The following is a 20,100-nucleotide window of genomic DNA, read 5'->3' as shown; positions in this document are numbered from 1 at the left end:
AAAATGGGCGAAACAGGTGGAAGCCACGCCCAGTTTTTATACACAGTCCACCGTCTGTCCTTCCGCTCGGCCGTTAACACAATAACTTGAGCAAAAACAGATATATCTTTACTAAACTTAGCCCACGTACTTATCTGAACTCACTTTATCTTGGTATAAAAAATGGCCGAAATCCGACCATAACCACGCCCACTTTATCGATATCGAAAATTACGAAAAATGCAAAAATGCCATAATTCTATACCAAATACGAAAAAAGGGATGAAACATGGTAACTGGATTGGTTTATTGACACAAAATATAACTTTGGAAAAAACTTTGTAAAATGGGTGTGACACCTACCATATTAAGTAGAAGAAAATGAAAAAGTTCTACAAGGCGAAATCAACAGCCCTTGGAATCTTGGCAGGAATACTGTTCGTGGTATTGCATATATAAATAAATTAGCAGTACCCGACAGATGATTTTCTGGATCACCCTGGTCCACATTTTGGTCGATATCGCGAAAATGCCTTGACATATATATCTAAGGGCCACCCGCTTTTAAAACCCTCATTAATACCTTTAATTTGATATCCATATCATACAAACACATTCTAGAGTCACCCCTGGCCCACCCTAATGGCGATATCTCGAAAAGGCGTCCACCTATAGACCTAATGCCCACTCCCTCTTAAAATGCTCAGCAACACCTTTCGTTTGATACCCATATCGTATAAACATTCTAGAGTCACCCCTGGCCCACCCTAATGGCGATATCTCGAAAAGGCGTCCACCTATAGACCTAATGTCCACTCCCTCTTAAAATGCTCAGTAACACCTTTCGTTTCATACCCATATCGTACAAACATTCTAGAGTCACCCCTGGCCCACCCTAATGGCGATATCTCGAAAAGGCGTTCACCTATAGACCTAATGCCCACTCCCTCTTAAAATGCTCAGTAACACCTTTCGTTTGATACCCATATCGTACAAACATTCTAGAGTCACCCCTGGCCCACCCTAATGGCGATATCTCGAAAAGGCGTCCACCTATAGACCTAATGCCCACTCCCTCTTAAAATGATCAGTAACACCTTTCGTTTGATACCCATATCGTACAAACATTCTAGAGTCACCCTTGGTCCACCTTTATGGCGATATCTCTAAAAGGCGTCCACCTATAGAACTAAGGATTACTCCCTTTTAAAATACTCATTACCACCTTTCATTTGATACCCATATCGTACAAACACATTCTAGAGTCACCCTGGCCCACCCTAATGGCGTTATCTCGAAAAGGCGTCCACCTATAGACCTAATGCCCACTCCCTCTTAAAATGCTCAGTAACACCTTTCGTTTGATACCCATATCGTACAAACATTCTAGAGTCACCCCTGGCCCACCCTAATGGCGATATCTCGAAAAGGCGTCCACCTATAGACCTAATGCCCACTCCCTCTTAAAATGCTCAGTAACACCTTTCGTTTGATACCCATATCGTACAAACACATTCTAGAGTCACCCCTGGCCCACCCTAATGACGATATCTCGAAAAGGCGTCCACCTATAGACCTCATGCCCACTCCCTCTTAAAATGCTCAGTAACACCTTTCGTTTGATACCCATATCGTACAAACATTCTAGAGTCACCCTTGGCCCACCTTTATGGCGATATCTCGAAAAGGCGTCCACCTATAGAACTAAGGATTACTCCCTTTTAAAATACTCATTACCATCTTTCATTTGATACCCATATCATACAAACACATTCTAGAGTCACCCCTGGCCCACCCTAATGGCGACATTTCGAAAAGGCGTCCACCTATAGACCTAATGCCCACTCCCTCTTAAAATGCTCAGTAACACTTTTCGTTTGATACCCATATCGTACAAACATTCTAGAGTCACCCCTGGCCCACCCTAATGGCGATATCTCGAAAAGGTGTCCACCTATAGACCTAATGCCCACTCCCTCTTAAAATGCTCAGTAACACCTTTTATTTGATACCCATATCGTACAAGCAAATTCTAGAGTCAGCCCTGGTCCACCTTTATGGCGATATCCCTAAATGGCGTCCATCCATAGAACTATGGCCTACTCTCTCTTAAAATACTCTTTAATACCTTCCATTTGATACACATGTCATACAACCACATTCCAGGGTTACCCTAGGTTCATTTTCCTACATGGTGATTTTCCTTATTTTGCTCTCAACTGAGTATGTAATGTTCGGTTACACCCGAGCTTAGCCTTCCTTACTTGTTTTCATATTTTCTTTTCATATTTCGCTAAGAAATTTTATATTTTTTATAGTAAACCACATAAGAATCAAGCAAGCATAACAAGCAAGCAATAAGCAAAACCACATATGCTACTTGCGGTTTTCCAGGCTACTTGCAACATCATGCACTTGTTGCAACAACTTGATATGACGTTGGAATGTTTTTTGTTGTTGTTGTTTTTGCATTAAAAAGATGTCTATAAAAAATCCTAGTTCTTAAGAAACATGCTTTTGTAAATTTGGTTGAAAAGGAAAGAGATAAGAGAGGTGTATAACAGCTATGCTTGCATAATAGAACGTTGTTCAAACTTTACAGCAGCTTCACAATGGCTCTCCGCGGCTCACTGTGGCTCACTGTGGCTCATTAACAATAAACAAAGCAATTTTGAAGAAAAGTAGCAGTAGATATATTGACTAGCGCTCGTGCTGGTACTTTTTGTTGTGATTGGATTTTGTCTACTCACTGCACTATGTTGGCTCATTGTAGCTTATACTGCCTCACGGTTGCTAGATTCAGCCACCATCAGTTTGTCTCAGAAAGTTATATTGCTGAGCACTCATTACTTGAATTCATTAATGACTTTCGACATAATTTAGTTCAAGTTATTGAATTTTATTTAGATTTTATATAAGAGCTATTATTTGGTGGAAGAGAAACAGCAATCAGCAACAGGCCTTGCGACACAACTGCGTGGTGTTTGTGTGACTTTTGAGCCTTAATATTACAGCTTCCAGAAGATGTTTTTCAGTACGTTGGCTTCTACGAGCGCTTACAAAGCATTTGCAAGTACCACCTCTCTCAGAGTTTAAGAATCGTTCGAGAAGAAAAGCAACTGACGAGCAATCCACTTCGAAAAACAACTAAGTGTAAAGGTTGGTTAAAGCTGGTAAAGTATAAACTAAGTTCCTTCACTGTCCTACACGTTTCGGTATATTTTGTACCTTCGTCAGGGAGATCTAATTTTAGTTTTGAGATCTTGATTTTAATTTTGTATGTAAATCTTTGAAATCCAAAAAGGTTCACTCTCTTCCAACTAAAATAAACAGTTCGCTGTTCATGAAGTAAAATATTCTAGCAATGAAGAAAAATAAGGCGTCTCATTAAGAAGAAATCTCGATTCCTGGTTTTGGTTCGCGTGTTTCTAAGAAGTCAGTCTGATGATCTGTTTAAGGTTGAGCAATCGCCTGATGTGTAGTGTAATAAATATAATACCCTGCGGGTTAGACGGCTAAGAATATACCCGCGGCAGGTATGCCTATCATAAGAGGCGACTAAAGTACACAAATAATTCAGGGATTTGTATAGTGCAACCCTTTCAAAGGCAAAGCACCTTCAACATTGATAGCATTGATAGTCGTAAAAAAATATTAGAAGATAGTACTTATACCTTAAAAGGAGAATAAGAGGCCAAAGTTTGCCGTCAAGAGATTGTAAATCGAAAATACTTAAGATGTCTAAACACAGCGAGAGGAAGATCCCATCTGACAACCTAACTAGAAGTGTTACATGAAATTTGCTCATAATTATAAGTTTGTCCAGGAATCTCGGCTTATTCCATCATCTGTCACTGTTTCTTCAACAAACAACAAGAGTCTTCGTAGCCTCATTCTTAGAGCAGTACAACACACACATCGTCATTTCTGATGTTAAGACAATCCTATTCTTTGGTGTTTGATCAAGGTTTCGGTCCAGAAAGTATTGACAAAAATCAGCCTCGATCATTTGAGAAGTGTTTTAAACACGTGTTCGACTCCCTTACGCACTGTTGACCTTAACGTGTCACCTTTTTACGTCGAATGCATTAGCTGTTAATGATTAACACATCACAACATAAATCTTTTCTGCGCTTCTTTCATCTTTCCAAAAAATTATTTAAATGCCGCATGACTTTTATCACTACATATTCGAAAAATCGAATGAAAATAGTGTCACGCAACACAAAAGCCTAAAATCTCACCAAAGTTTCAGCAAAAAAAGCTTTAAGTGCATTTCAAATTCAAACTCGCACGCCATGTGTGTCAACACATTGACATCCGTTGCACCGGTGGCTGGGTTACACCCATCTAACTAGGACAGTGGTGCACAACGTGGGCGGAGCTTCGAGCTCAAACGCAAATTCTTTTGTAGTAGTATGTGTTTAGAAGGAGAATTTTTTAGCATAGAATTGAATCATGAGATGATAACTGCTTGAAGTACAAGCTTAAACTGATTGAATAACTGCTTTGCTGAATCGCTGTCGCTGCGCTCACACATGTGGGTGGACGCCCTATGTATAGTTCTCCGAAGCTCTACGAAGCTCTGGAGTACACCACTGAACTAGGCAGCTAAAGAAGATTTATGCCACGAGCAAATACAACTTTGACGCCCGCAAGAGAGCAACAAACTAGAAAGTAGCATTTGTTTGTAGTTGGAGTTAGAATAAAGATATTTATGCTCTTCTAATATTTTTTTCCCTTTCGTGAAGACATTAAAATGCTTAAAATGTTTATGCTGTAATGTGTGTGCTCATTAGCAATGCTCGAGAAAAAAAGGTGTGTAGCATATTTTTTAAGGCGTTCAAAGGAGGCAGACAAAATTTAGAGCTGCATAATTAATACGCCCACGATAGTTTTCACAAATAAATATATATCCAGATATTTATGTAAGAAGGTGTTTATGAAAATTAAGTTGTAGAATTTCTTGTAAACCCGGAAGTTTAGTGCATTTTCATGCATTCCTTTGATGTGTTAATACCGATGAAATTATAAGCTAAGATATTAGGGTGTGACATTTTTTGGATTATATTATAATTGTTGAAGATTGCACTGCGAACATTGGTCAATTCTGCTCTCATCTCCTTCACAACACCTCATCCAAGCCGTTCCCTTGGCTAGAGGGCTTAAATGTGGCTATGCTGTGCCCATTGCGAACCCAAAACTTGGTTCTTCGTCATGTGATTGCAACGCATTCCTAGAGGATACGTTACGCTTTCTCCGCTGAACGATCACAGAACAGGCATGTGTCACTCGATTGTATACTTAATTTTCTACATGCGGCTGTTGAGTCTGCAATGGGCTGTAAGAATTCCGAGGTAATTTTCGAAAGCCCTAAGAATTCTCTATAGCGATTTGTACTAAGCTTAACTTCCTAACAGTAGCTTAGATTATCTGAAAACTCTGTTTTCCCTCTTTTCTAGCAATGAAGGCCTCCTAAATGTCTATAATCCAACTGGGAGAAGCGGCTCGGCATCAACATCTCTACACTGGCATAACATCTCTTTGTTAGGTTTAATGCTCACTGGAATCTAATGCCATTGTTTGGTAGCCTTTGCAGAAGTTCATCCACCACTGGGCTCCCCAGAACAGAATTTATTCTTGGGTACATCCACTCGTGGTATTAACCTGAACTGCGCTGTTTCGCATCTGGACTACTGCGATCCTCCTGCGAAGTAGAGTGTCTATCCATCTTTGAATAGGCCCCTGAATTTCTTTCTCTGCAGTGATATATTAACGCTTTCGTGGGACATATTTTCGCATGAGTGTGAAGTAAAGCGCAGATTTCTGTTTCCTTCACTTCGAATGCCCTATGGAGTTCGGCCGACAGTTGCTGGAGAACTGTGTTCGTGGACTTTTCAGCTCTGTTTGCGTGATGGCTATTTAAGCCAGCGTCGAGCTATCTTTCATGAATCTGGCAAGAAGTGGGATAAACTGAGGTCTTTGCTGTATTAGCGCTGTATAGATGCCATCCACCACCGGATATTTGTATTTCTTAAAGGATTCCACTGCCCATATGAATCTGGCCTCCGAAAAAAGACCATTGGCTAAGTGCCAGTCCGATGGTGTTGGTATCAGGATGAGGAACACGGGCGCCGGTACTTGCGGAGATGCATGGGTAAAATGCGCTTCCAGCACAGCTCTTGCTTTGTACTGGTGTACCAACACTACTAATCAATGCAACGGTCAGCTCAGATGTGAATAAGTGCTAACTCAGATAGAAATCCTCTAAATATATAAAACCGGTGGGATTATAGGAAAAACGGATGCAGTTGCGACTTTAATGAGATATACAGATAAGTGTTATGCGAACGATGAGAACTTAACTTAAGGAGTTGCCTGGAAAAAACTCGTTATTGGATGGATACATTCTGATTTTAGTTTTTGTGTGAGTAAGGCGGTTCCGTTAAGAAAATAAACTTATACTAGCAGTAAGCTAAGATTAGCCGATGATTACTGCTCGCTACTCTGATTACTTTCCCGAAATACCCCTGAGGAAGAAAAGGTATTTGAAACCCTCTTATTGGGTGGTAAAATTCTAATTTTACTACTAGCAGTAAGCTAAAACTAGCCGACGACTATTGCTCTCGCTTTTGATGACTTCATCAAAATAACCTTGAGGAAGGAAAGGTGTAGGAAAACTTGTTATTGGATGGATCAGTTTCGAACTGAATTTTGGTATACAAGGAAAGCGGTCAAGAAATTAATAATAGCAGTTAACTTAGACCAGACGATGACTACTAATTTTTGATTTGATTATTTGATCACAACATGCTTGATAAGGGCTTGCCGAGGGGAAACTGGTTATTAGATGGATCAATTTTGACTCGAGTTCTAGTTTAAGGAAAGCGCTTCTGCCAAGAACAGAAACTAATACTTGCAGTAAGCTTAAACTTGCCGATGAAAACTTATTTGATTACTTCAACAAAATACCCTTGAGAAAGGAAAAGCTTGGGAAAACTAATTATTATATGGACCAATTCTGAATTGGGTTTTTGTGTAAGGAAGGCAATTTTGTCAAGAAGCTAATACTAGCAAAAAACTTAGACTAGCCGATGACTACTTCCTTGATAACTTCACCAAAACACATTTGAGGAAGGAAGGTCGTGGAAAAATTTGTTATTGGATGAATCAAGATACGACTACTAACAGTAAAGAGACTAGCCGATGACTACTGCCTAAGCTTTTGATTACTGCATCCAAATGTTTAAAAAGTGGCTAGGGAAAACTTATTATTGGTTGGATCAATGCTAATATAAATTCTTGTCTTTGGAAGGTGGTTCAGCCAGAAACTTATAGTAGCAGTAGCCTTATGCTAGCCGATAGCTACTAGAGGATAGTTATCTTCCTGTCTGACCCCTCAGATCGACTCCGCTTGCTCAAAAATAGCATACCCTGATACTGCTGCATACAATTTTCTTCCGCTCCAGATTACTTTCCAACAATTTTCATTGATATTCTTTTAGATCTTTAGCTCTAGGATAATATTTAGTCACATTATAAATATGTAGCAGTTTTAATGACATAATTTATGTTTTTTTCTTGTTGCTATTTCTCTTTTAAATTTATTTCTTTGCATTTTGTACACCTACCTTCGTACATCGGGTGAATTTGGTAGACTGCGACATTTGCGGCTATTTTTGCCGCCGCTGCTGCTATGGCCATGCGATGACGATGAGTTGCCCATATTTTGTTTACGGTGCCAAGCAGTACAACAACATTTAAAAAAATTGTTGTATGTGTTTTAAGGTTTAAGACACTTGATGTTTTTTGTTTGTCTTAATTTGTATGCTGTTCAGTTGTTAGATTTACTGCAAACATGTTGTGGTTTTTTAGTAGTTTTTTTCCCATGCTGACAGGCGATATCACATCACATCATTCAAAAAAACAGAATTTACGATATGGTTGTTTATATAAAATTTTAAAAAGGATTTGGTGAATATTGGATTTTCCTTTTATTTTGGCAATTTTTATTTTCGATTTTTTTTCTTACTACATATGACTTAATTTCTCACTTTATATGCTCACTTGTAACCGTTTATTAATTTTTTTATCACTCTACAGATTTCATTTAAAAACACATATTAAATTGCTATTTGATAAATTTTTCACTTTTCACGTAATTTTTTAAATATTTTGATTAAGCATATTTTTAGTTGCAAGGTGTTGTATCACTGAACAGAAAAATAGCAGTAGTGGAAATTTTATAAAAATTTTTGAATTAAATTTTTCTTTTTTTTATTAACGATGTTTTGAAAAAAACGTCTCTCCCTTTTTTTATAGAATCATTGCAAATTAATTTCAAAAACATTTTGGAAAAATTCGAAAATTTTATGAAAATTTCGAAATTTCAATTTAGAATTCTTTTGAGTACGCAGTTTTGTAGCACTATCAATTCTAGTCTAACAAAGCACAAAGGTCTTTCAAAATTCGCATTGATTTTTGACAATTTTTTTTCCGGGGGAGTTTTGATTTTTCTATATGAAGGAATTATGACTTTTTTTACATGGAAGCACAATTTGAACACCCTTGGGAAAAAATTGTAGAAAATTAATAGAAATTTGGGAGAGTTATACCGTAAACTATGAGAGACAGAATTGATTGGGCTACAAACTGCAATCATGAGAACTCAAAATCAAAAATCGAATATGGCGTGAAATTTTTCGAATTTTTCCGAAAACGGTTTTGAGTTTCTTTAATAATTTGGGAAAAATTTAAACAACGTGAAATCAAGACGGACAAGGCGACAGCTATTTCGATTATACCTTGTAAATCTCTTCAAAGCGTTTTCTCCCGGGAGTGGGATTGGAACCTGCACTCTACGTCATGCCTTAGTTGTTGTAAAGTTTTTCCCAATTGCCTTCTTTGCGTATATTATTCTTTTACACACTACATACTTCGTACGTAATTATGTGTTAAAGTTATGCTTGTTGGTAAGGCGGTTTCAAAGAAACTGGTATTGTTGCTATTTTTGTTCTATTTTGTAGAACTACAACGAATTAACCAATGTTGTCTATTGGTATGAGTTAAGCGGGGATTGCCCGTATTGCTTTAAACTAGAATTCGCCCAGTGGTTGAAATTCAACCAGAGGAAAGGAAAGGACAGGAAAGGAAAGGAATAGAAAGGAAGGGAAATCAATGAAAGGGAAATGAAAACAAGTAAGGAAGGTTAAGTTCGGGTGTAACCGAACATTACATACTCAGTTGAGAGCTATGGTGACAACATAAGGGAAAATAACCATGTAGGAAAATGAACCGAAGGAAACCCTGGAATGTGTATCAAATGAAAGGAATTAAAGAGTATTTTACGAGGGAGTGGGCCATAGTTCTATAGGTGGACGCCATTTAGGGATATAGCCATAAAGGTGGATCAGGGTTGAATCTAGAATGCGTTTGTACGATATGGGTATCAAATGAAAGGTGTTAATGAGTATTTTAAAAGGGAGTAATCCTTAGTTCCATAGGTGGACGCCGTTTCGAGATATCGCCATAAAGGTGGACCAGGGGTGACCCTAGAATTTGTTTGTACAATATGAGTATCAAAAGAAAGGTGTTAATGAGTATTTTAAAAGGGAGTAATCCTTAGTTCCATAGGTGGACGCCGTTTCGAGATATCGCCATAAAGGTGGACCAGGAGTGACCCTAGAATTTGTTTGTACAATATGGGCATCAAACGAAAGGTGTTAATGAGTATTTTAAAAGGGATTGGGCCTTAGTTCTATAGGTGGACGCCATTTCGAAATATCGCCATAAAGGTGGACCAGGGGTGACTCTAGAATTTGTTTGAACGATATGGGTATCAAATTAAAGGTATTAATGAGGGTTTTAAAAGGGAGTGGTGGTCTCATTTTCGAGATATCGCCATAACGGTGGACCAGGGGTGACCCTAGATTTTGTTTGTACAATATGGGTGTCAAAAGAAAGGTGTTAATGAGTATTTTAAAAGGGAGTAATCCTTAGTTCCATAGGTGGACGCCGTTTCGAGATATCGCCATAAAGGTGGAGCAGGGGTGACCCTAGAATTTGTTTCTACAATATGGGTATCAAAAGAAAGGTGTTAATGAGTATTTTAAAAGGGAGTAATCCTTAGTTCCATAGGTGGACGCCGTTTCGAGATATCGCCATAAAGGTGGGCCAGGGGTGACTCTAGAATTCGTTTGTGCAATATGGGTATCAAACGAAAGGAGTTAATGAGTATTTTAAAAGGGAGTGGGCCTTAGTTCTATAGGTGGACGCCTTTTCGAGGTATCGCAATAAAGGTGGACCAGGGGTGACTCTAGACTTTGTTTGTACGATATGGGTATCAAATGAAAGGTGTTAATGAGTATTTTTAAAAGGGAGTGGGCCTTCGTTCTATAGGTGTTCGCCTTTTCGAGATATCGCCATAAAGGTGGACCAGGGGTGACTTTAGAATATGTTTGTACGATATGGGTATTAAATGAAAGGTGTTAATGAGTATTTTAAAAGGGCGTTGGGGCTTAGTTCTATAGGTGGACGACTTTTCGAGATATCGCCATAAAGGTGGACCAGGGGTGACTCTAGGATGAGTTTGTACGATATGGGTATCAAATTAAAGGTATTAATGAGAGTTTTAAAAGGGAGTGGTGTGAAGGCGTTTTCCAGATATCGACCAAAATGTGGACTAGGGTGACCCAGAACATCATCTGTTGGATACCGCTAATTTATTTATACATGTAATACCTGCCAAGATTTTAATGGTTTTTTATTTCGCCCTGCAGAACTTTTTCATTTTCTTCTACTTAATATGGTAGGTGTCACAACCGTTTTATAAAGTTTTTTTTCTAAATTTATATTTCGCGTCAATAAAACAATCCAATTACCTTACCATGTTTCATCCCTTTTTTCGTATTTGGTATAGAATTATGGCATTTTTTCATTTTTCGTAATTTTCGATATCGAAAAAGTGGGCGTGGTCATAGTCGGATTTCGTTCATTTTTCATACCAAGATAAAGTGAGTTTAAGTAAGCACGTGAACTAAGTTCATTAAAGATATGTCGATTTTTGCTCAATTTATCGTGTTAACGGCCATGCGGAAGGACAGACGGACGACTGTGTATAAAAACTGGGCGTGGCATCAACCGATTTCGCCCATTTTCACAGAAAACAGTTAACGTCATAAAATCTATGCCCCTACCAAATTTCAAAAGGATTGGTTAATTTTTGTTCGACTTATGGCGTTAAAAGTATCCTAGACAAATTAAATGAAAAAGGGCGGAGCCACGCCCATTTCGAAATTTTCTTTTATTTTTTTATTTTGTTGCACCATATCATTACTGGAGTTGAATGTTGACTTAATTTACTTATATACTGTAAAGATATTACATTTTTTGTTAAAATTTTACTTTTAAAAAAATTTTTTTTTAAAAGTGGGCGTGGTCCCTCTCCGATTTTGCTAATTTTTATGAAGCATACATATAGTAATGGGAGTAACGTTCCTGCCAAATTTCATCATGATATCTTCAACCGCTGCCAAATTACAGCTTGCAAAACTTTGAAATTACCTTCTTTTAAAAGTGGGCGGTGCCACGCCCATTGTCCAAAATTTTACTAAGTTTCTATTCTGCGTCATAAGTTCAACTCATCTACCAAGTTTCGTCGCTTTAGCTGTCTTTTGTAATGAATTATCGCACTTTTTCGGTTTTTCGAAATTTTCGATATCGAAAAAGTGGGCGTGGTTATAGTCCGATATCGTTCATTTTAAATAGCGATCTGAGATGAGTGCTCAGGAACCTACATACCAAATTTCATAAAGATACCTCAAAATTTACTCAAGTTATCGTGTTAACGGACGGACGGACATGGCTCAATCAAATTTTTTTTCGATCCTGATTATTTTGATATATGGAAGTCTATACCTATCTCGATTCCTTTATATATGTACAACCAACCGTTATCCAATCAAACTTAATATACTCTGTGAGCTCTGCTCAACTGAGTATAATAAAAGAAATATAATTCGTCATTTTAATATAATAATAGGAACATACGATGGGTAATATAATGAATAAGTAAGCTCAAAATAGGAAACTTTTATATTGCTCTGGCAGGAAGGGTATGATTTAATCAATCTGCTTCTCGTAAACAAAAGGTAGGATAAGGAAAGGTAAGGAAACGAAAGGAAGGAAAATCAATGGAAGGGAAATGAAAATAAAGGAAATGAAAGAAAAGAAAAGTAGAGGAATGGAAAGGAAAGGAATATGAATGGAAGAGAAATGGAAGTAAATGAAAGGAAATAAAAAGAAAATTAAAGGAAAGAAAAATAAAGAAAAGGTAAGGAAGGAAAGGAAAGGAAAGTAAAGGAAACGAAAGGAAAGGAAATGAAAGGAAAGTAAAGCAAAGAAAAGAAAACAAAGGAAAGGAAAATAAAAGAATGGAATGGAAAAGAAAGAAAAGCAAAGGAAAGGAAAGAAATAGACTTGATGCATGATCAGCTATGTATTTTTGTTTAATTTTTATTGTGTACAAAGCAACTCCTCGGCCATGCTCACGATTCAGCATAGTACACAAAAAGCAAGTACACACACACAGCGTGTCTATAGTATGAATAAGTGCATGTGTAGTGGTGTGACTTTTATGTTAAATTTTTTATATTAAAATGATTTTTCAATTTTTTTATTTATGGATAACAGTGCAGCTCAAAATTTCCTATCAATACATATATAATTTGTATACCTTAGAATTGTAGTTTAGCAGAAAACGGTTCCACATTTTTTCATCTTGTCTATTTATATATAAGATGTATGAAAACATTTGAAGCAAATTTTAATTTTATAATTTATTTCATAATTTGAGGTTTGTTTACATAGTTTCAGTTGCAAAAGATTTTTTTTTCTTAAAATATTAAAAATATAGAAAGAAAAAAATTCAATTGACGAAATTTGGAAAAAAAATTACATGACTTTACTATATATTGTGGCAATCGGCAGTTTCGATACGTCACTATGCCACTAGTAATAACTGCTGGACCACAAAAAAACCAAAATAAACAGATGATATAGAAAACAGCTACACATGCATATACACAGCAACAAAGAGCGCATATTACTCAGGCATATACACTCCCATACATAGAAGGCAACAGAGAAGATGAGATGCAGAGATATACAGCGCATGTAAAGTGGCAGTTACCCACCGACGTGTGCCGTACGTACGGACGTTTGTCGTACGAAACACGTTTGACCGAACCCTCAAGCCCGTAGGAATCAATGTGTGTGTCTGTGTACATATACATAACTTATTTGTATGTGTATTGTTTACAGACAAGCACTGTTGCCATTGACCAGTTTGCATGCATGCTTATGGAAACATCAACTTTTTCCAATTTAATTTTTGATGTTGTAAAAGGCTGGAATTAATATTAAATAAATATAAATAGATTAGAAATTTATAATATGCACTCTTACATAATTATTTCGAATTATTTTCACAATTTTTCAAACTTTAATTAGTTGTTTTTGCATAAAACTGCAAACGGTCAAAAATTAGCGCACAAAAGTTTACTAGGTAACTCTGTCTAGTGAGAGAGCGATCAGCTGACACGTTCTTACGGAAAAAAATCAAAATTGTTTTGATTTCTACGTTCCGGGCTACGTACGTACGGGCGTTGCACGTCGGTGAGTTTTCGTTTACATTGCACACTCATAAGATAGGTCGTGTCAGCTGACACGTTTTTTGTACGTACGTTCGTGGGTAAAACGGCAATTACCCACCGACGTGTGCCGCACGTACGGACGTTTGTCGTACGAAACACGTTTGACCGAACCCTCAAGCCGGTAGGAATTAATGTGTGCGTTTGTGTACATGTACATAACATATTTGTGTGTGTATTGTTTACAGATAAGCACTGTTGCCATTGCCCATTTTGCATGCATGCTTATGGAAACATCAACTTTTTCCAATTTAATTTTTGATGTTGTAAAAGGCTGGAATTAATATTAAATAAATATAAATAGATTACATATTTATAATCTGCACTTTTACATAATTATTTCGAAATATTTTCACAATTTTTCAAACTTTAATTAGGTGTTTTTGCATAAAACTGCAAACGGTCAAAAATTAGCGCACAAACATTTACTAGGCAACTCTGTCTAGTGAGAGAGCGATCAGCTGACACGTTCTTATGGAAAAAATCAAAATTGTTTTGATTTCTACGTTCCGGGCTACGTACGTACGGGCGTTGCATGTCGGTGAGTTTTCGTTTACATTGCACACTCATAAGATAGGTCGTGTCAGCTGACACGTTTTTGGTACGTACGTTCGTGAGTAACTGCCACATAACTGCCGCATAAAGCTGGAGACATTGGTGCTTTATCGGTAACCGTATAACAGCTGATTCGACCAATCTTATGAGAATCAATGCAATCGATTATTGGTGCCGCTAAGGTCGTAACCGTATCGTAGCCAACCAATTGGGGTTTGGTTACCGTCGTAACGATAAACAGCTGATTACGTTAGGGATACGGATACAGCGATACGACATACGGCACCAATGACTCCAGCTTAACTCAGGCATATTGACACAAATGCATAGAAGGCAACAGAGAAAATGAGATTCACACAATAAATAGCGCATAAGGTCACATAAACCTTAGATCAGGGGTCGCCGAAATCAAAACTGTGGCTGTGTGAGTAAAACTAAAATCATCTTATTGGTGGTAGTTTAGTTGTTGGTGAAAAATCAATGAGGTAGGACGTATGCACGCATGTTTGTTAACACACAAAAAGTAATTCGTAAATATGCCATATAAATACTACTTTATTGCTTGAGTGTAAGGAAAAATTTAAACAAAATAAATTGCTAACATTAAACCATGAAAACATTCTGCGCATGCGCGCTTGTTTGCAAAATATCTTTTCGCAAATGCGCAAATAAACAATAGCCTTACCGGATGTTGCTACTCTGCTTGTTCAGCGACAACTAAGGCCGAATAAAGACGAAATATAATAATAATACGTGTGAAGGGGCGCCAATAATTATTCAACTAACCATTGCCTTAGATATAAACGTATATTGCAAACTCCAGTACGAGATGCAGAAACGAGAAATAAATAAGCCTTCTCAAACAAGGCTGTTCGCATGGCAGAACGATACAAGGTGGCAGCATGGTGACATACTGACAAACATAAATAAAAATCCCATGTACTTTCGTAAATTCGATGGACAAATGTCAAAATCGTACTGCGCCGGAAGTTGATGTATCAAATCAAATAAAAAAAGTTTATAATCAGCTGTTCCATGCTGCCACCTTGTGTCGTTCTGCCATGGCTGTTCGCGAAGAAACAAGAACCTTGGAAAAAGAGGCGAAATAGGCAACTGAAATTATAAAAGCAGCGCAAGCTAATAAATAATCAAACAGTTGATTTTAGAGCATTGAAAGTGAAGTAAGCGAGTAAGTTTATTGTGAAGTAATAATACTAAAGTAGTGTTGTAAGCAAAGAACCTTTAGGTATACTGAAAATTTGAGTTATACAAATATTTGAAAAACAATACTAGACAATAGAAAGAATGGCGCAATATGTTGCAAGCAAACAAAAGGAAAAGTCTGGCAAACTACCACACAAACAATCAAAGTCAATGCCTGAATGCACAATAGAATGATAACTCGTAGTAGCTTTAAAAACCAAATCAAAATGACCAACAGACTAAATTCATTGGCCCTTCATTCCGTAAATCCCTTACAGCATGCAGTTCTTAGTCCTTTTGTTGGCTTATAATGCAATTAAGCTAACAGATTTTCTACTTCCGTCATGAGAAGCATAAATACAATGCAGACTATGAGTAAATAACCCAAAAATGATGAGGGATTTATGTCAGTATGGATATGTAGTAAAAATAACCCAGGAACACATTTGAGCGAGGGGGATTAAAATGCTTTAGGCTGTGGTTTGAAATATGAGAATGACGGAATGAAGTACAATATTTTATTGAAGTTGGCTAATAAACAACAATGTTAGAGATCTAAATAAAAGGGGAGCAACAGAAAAATGGGGGTCATCACACAGATTGCTACAGAGGTATCTTAACTGCGGATGGCAAATAGCTGAACGGAGTTGAGTAGATAATTAATTTAAAATTGCAAATTAAATACTTACAGTTAATTTCATAGGTAACGAATGTCAAAAGTAAATGTCACAGCAGTGTATTCAAATAGCGGAAGGGTTGCTGTGTTGATAAAAAACTAAGCACTCGCGCTCAATTTAAAAAGTATTCAGCAATAGAATCAGGAAGCAACGGTTCGAAGTCACCTCAAACCAGGGTGGGTCATAATTTCATACCATCGACGGGTTGCTCTGATATTTCGTTTATTGAATGTGTTAGTCGTCACTGAACAAGCGAATAGCAACATCGGAAGAGACAGTTGTTTATTTGCAAAGCGTGCAGTCACCTTGCTTCATTGCCCGTTGATCAACGACTAAATTACTACTACTGCGATCATAATCCTCTTACTAACACAGCCACAGTTTCAGTTTTGAAGAGCCCTGCTTTGAAACATTTCAAAACGAAAACGTTAAAAGGACTGCACTTACTGCCAACTCCAGATGCGTTTGACATGTGTCAAGTGTCAGTTTATGAAATTTGCTTCACTCCGTTAGTTGTCAAAAAAAAGAAGCTTAAAAGGTAAGAGAATAAATCAATAACACAAAGCAAGTAATGCAAATAGGCCTGCGAATTGCTATCACAAAGGGGTGACACCACACAGCTTCCCTTTGGTGGTCTTAAGTTCCTTCACCAGCCGTAAGTGTGAGTCTCCATTTATGTTCGTTTAAGGGTTGTTTTGAAATTGCGTGTAAATAATTTACACGCGTGTCTGACACGTGATGCACAACAGCCATTTTGGAATTTGCAGTGTTGCATGCATTCAAGTTTGGGCTGGTTTGTTGCACGCTTTACACACTGGCGCTATGTGCTGGGAATTTGTTGCTCCTCTGCACAATTTCTTGTGCGTGAGATTACGGAAACATCAATTTTATTTCGAGTGGCTGCTAAATGTCAAAGCAAATGGTATCTTATATAGCAAATGGTTGTTGGTGTTATTGAATTTCAATTTTCTTTGCTTTTATTGTCTGATAAGCGGGGTGCGAATTTATTGGTTAATCAATTTGTCGTAAAAATTAATGAGAGTTGATTTTTGGGTTTCTTTCAAGGTAAGGAAGTTGAATTATGTTTTTATTGTTACCAGATCAATTTTTTTACAAAATTATACTAAAATAAAAGTGTGGACGAGTCGTTTTTTATCGAAACTCGCCTACGGAAGCAGAGGAAAAGGGCGACCCCAAGCCGCTGAAAGAACCAGGTAGTTTGGTTGGGTTGAACTGGCCGGTCCGTGAGGATCTCACATAGACTGAATGAGTCCATAGTGTTACAAGAAGTTTGTTCAACGACCAAACTGAAAAACCAGTACCTTTGTTATAAAATAATTCGTCGTTTTCTAGGACCTATGGCACTTTCTGCTTCTAGGTCTGTTAGCTATGTTACTCCTAATAGCTGGAGTCTTGGCTTAGCATGCGAAGGGCACGAGCCAGAAGGTTTCCCGTCAGAATATTTGTCATGAGACTACATTCTTCTCTTATTAATGATAATACTAACTTTATTAGTCTAAGGTTGTAAGATCTACACATGATTTTCGACACTTCACAGTCCCCACACTTGGCTCCACGCCTTTCCCGCTTGGTTGATCATGTGCAACTCTCGCCTTCTCCTAATCTCGCCAAATCAATATCTAGCTCATCCGCTTTTTCATTTCTATCAATTCCCGTATGCCGTGGGATCCATTAATGATGTATCCTTCTCCATTGGGACCTTAAGCAGTGTGGGGAGATAAATGAAGAGGGGGAATGCGATGAAGATAGATAGGGGATTGGGATGGGTACGAAAGCAGACATGGAGGATGTGATGGAGATAGAGAGGTTGATGAACATAGAAGTTTAGATGAGATAAGGCAAATATAAAGGAGAATAATGAGAAGAGAAGAACTATTGAGAGAATAAATATTGGTGAAGATCACTAGTGGCTTTATACTGTTCACATGGCTTGAGATAACGGGAAAGAATGTGAAAATGTACCTTCTTTTTAAGATTAGTATCTGCTCAACCCCAGCAACGCCAGATAATCTGCTAGTTACTTAATAACAACCTAATGGTACATATATATGATACGATTAAGGCCGAAGATTTTCTTTCAATTTGTGGCGATTTTCCTGTCGACATATCACAAAGACCCCCAGCGTGCTAGGGCACTTAGAATATAAACGCGGCAGGTATTTCTGGCGACCAAAATACCAAATTGCTTCAAGGGATTGTGTAGCGCAACTCTTTCATTCAAGGGGATGCTAAGTAGCGCAATTTAAAGCTTCTCTCACCTAACTGTTGACCTCACCTACCCGTGGCGAATCCTGTTTCTGTAGCAGCCGAGGCTATGGGGACCCTGATTTCTTCGTGGAATGAAGGGGTGGGGACGGGATGGCCTAGAAGGTTCAATGTGGTCATATTAAATTGTTCCCGAAATGGTCGGGCTTACACCTTAATGGTGCTTGCTACCATAAACATTGAATCTGGCAACACCTTTAACTGCTACAATTCGTGCTTGTAAGAAACAAACAAAGAAACTTTACTTGAAGGAGGCAAGATGAATGACATTATCATTCCAAATCAGATTAGCAAATATAGATTAGGCTAAAAACTGATAGTATTTCCATGGAAAAGAAAGCAACAAATTGATGATATATGAGGGTAGAAAAAAAACAGAAATTCTTTTAAGTAATCATATGAAGGAGCAAGATTGGAGTAAATATTGTACACCCTTTGTGAGAGTAAACAAGAAAAGCATTAAAATAAAATTAATGCTCAACTTCAATGATTTACAAGCGCTGTACAGGGCTATAAATAACTGCAATTTCAAGAACAATGTGAGCAACCGGAAGATTAAGGGGAATATGTATATTGAAAGAGTGTACGTGTATAAATCTGCATACATATATTAAAGAAAAATAACACGTGCAACCTTAATAACGAGAAGGGCTAAAAATCTCGAAAATGTTTAGGAAATAATACAATATCTCCACATAAGACTAATTGATGTGTGTATGTTTCTGTGTTTAAAACTGTTAAGATCAAAACCAGCTAGTCTAAAGTTTTAACTAATGAAAGCCTAGATTCATGAACAAGGTTTACGGGTGAGTTTGTAATCAATTTTTGAGATATGAGCCAAAATGCGAAACATAGTTTTAAATAATATTATATCATATTTAAAATCAAAGTCTTAAATTTTTGAAACGAGACAATCTCGGACACTACTGAACAAATTGGGCTGCAACTTTATTTAAGAAAAATTCTTACATTTAGCTCTACAAAGATAGTTACTTAAAATAAATACCATTCCATCTATTTCTAAAATATTTAGGAATCAAAATTAAAAAAAAATTGTTAAACTATGCACACAGCATTCCCACTATACGAACACAAATTCTCTACTGCAGCGGCAAGACATTTGATTGTGCGAGTCGTAAATCAACTGCCCTTCGCTTATTTAGAGAAGATACTTAACAAGAGAAAAAGAGCTTGTGCTCAAACAGAATTTTATTCAAAAAACTCCAAAATACAGTTGCTGCTTTCCCTGATGTTTAACCGACTCTGGTCTTACAGGGTCGTTGCTCAATAAAAAAATGAGACGAAAATATATTTCTTGGCAAAACTAGGGCTCCCCTGGAGGTACTTGAGCACTTTTTGATATGGGGATACTAAGTTTATCGTATAATGATAAGAGAACACTCATTTAATACGATATTGAGATATGAGTTGCTAACTTATCTATACCTGGTTGAGATATGATTTTTTCTTATACATATTTCGGAATAGTCCTTAACTGAAAATCAAATTATTTCAGAACCAAAGTAAATGCTCGTCAGTAAATTATGCATACATGGAAGTATACATTAGGCGCGTACTGAAGCCTCGCTTGTACTTAGATAAAAAATTAAAGATACTTTTCATTTGATGAACCAATTCCGGAAGAAAGTGGAGATAGTTAGAAGGCTAGTAAGTGGATAGCCCGAAATATA

General features: G+C 37.3%; 1 protein-coding gene across 10 annotated transcripts in view; it reads right to left on the bottom strand.

The window, feature by feature from the left end:
* The window catches only part of sick (sickie), a 1,191,762-nt gene that overhangs the window by 592,787 nt on the left and 578,875 nt on the right, over positions 1 to 20,100 (bottom strand). For 2 of the 10 annotated variants that reach the window (XM_067765307.1, XM_067765317.1), the window contains exon 2: positions 7,611 to 8,076. The exons of 7 other annotated variants lie outside the window; for them this stretch is intronic. In XM_067765307.1, coding sequence (XP_067621408.1) covers positions 7,611 to 7,705 — 95 coding nt within the window. In that variant the 5' untranslated portion in view covers positions 7,706 to 8,076. The remainder of the gene's footprint in view (positions 1 to 7,610; positions 8,077 to 20,100) is intronic. One more of the 10 variants, XM_067765308.1, reaches the window with a different exon arrangement.

The sequence above is a fragment of the Eurosta solidaginis genome, chromosome 2 (assembly GCF_040869045.1).
Source record: "Eurosta solidaginis isolate ZX-2024a chromosome 2, ASM4086904v1, whole genome shotgun sequence".
NCBI classification, from domain to species: domain Eukaryota; kingdom Metazoa; phylum Arthropoda; class Insecta; order Diptera; family Tephritidae; genus Eurosta; species Eurosta solidaginis.
The sequence above is the reverse complement of the archived record's forward strand: the minus strand, read 5'-3'. Positions and strand labels throughout refer to the sequence as shown.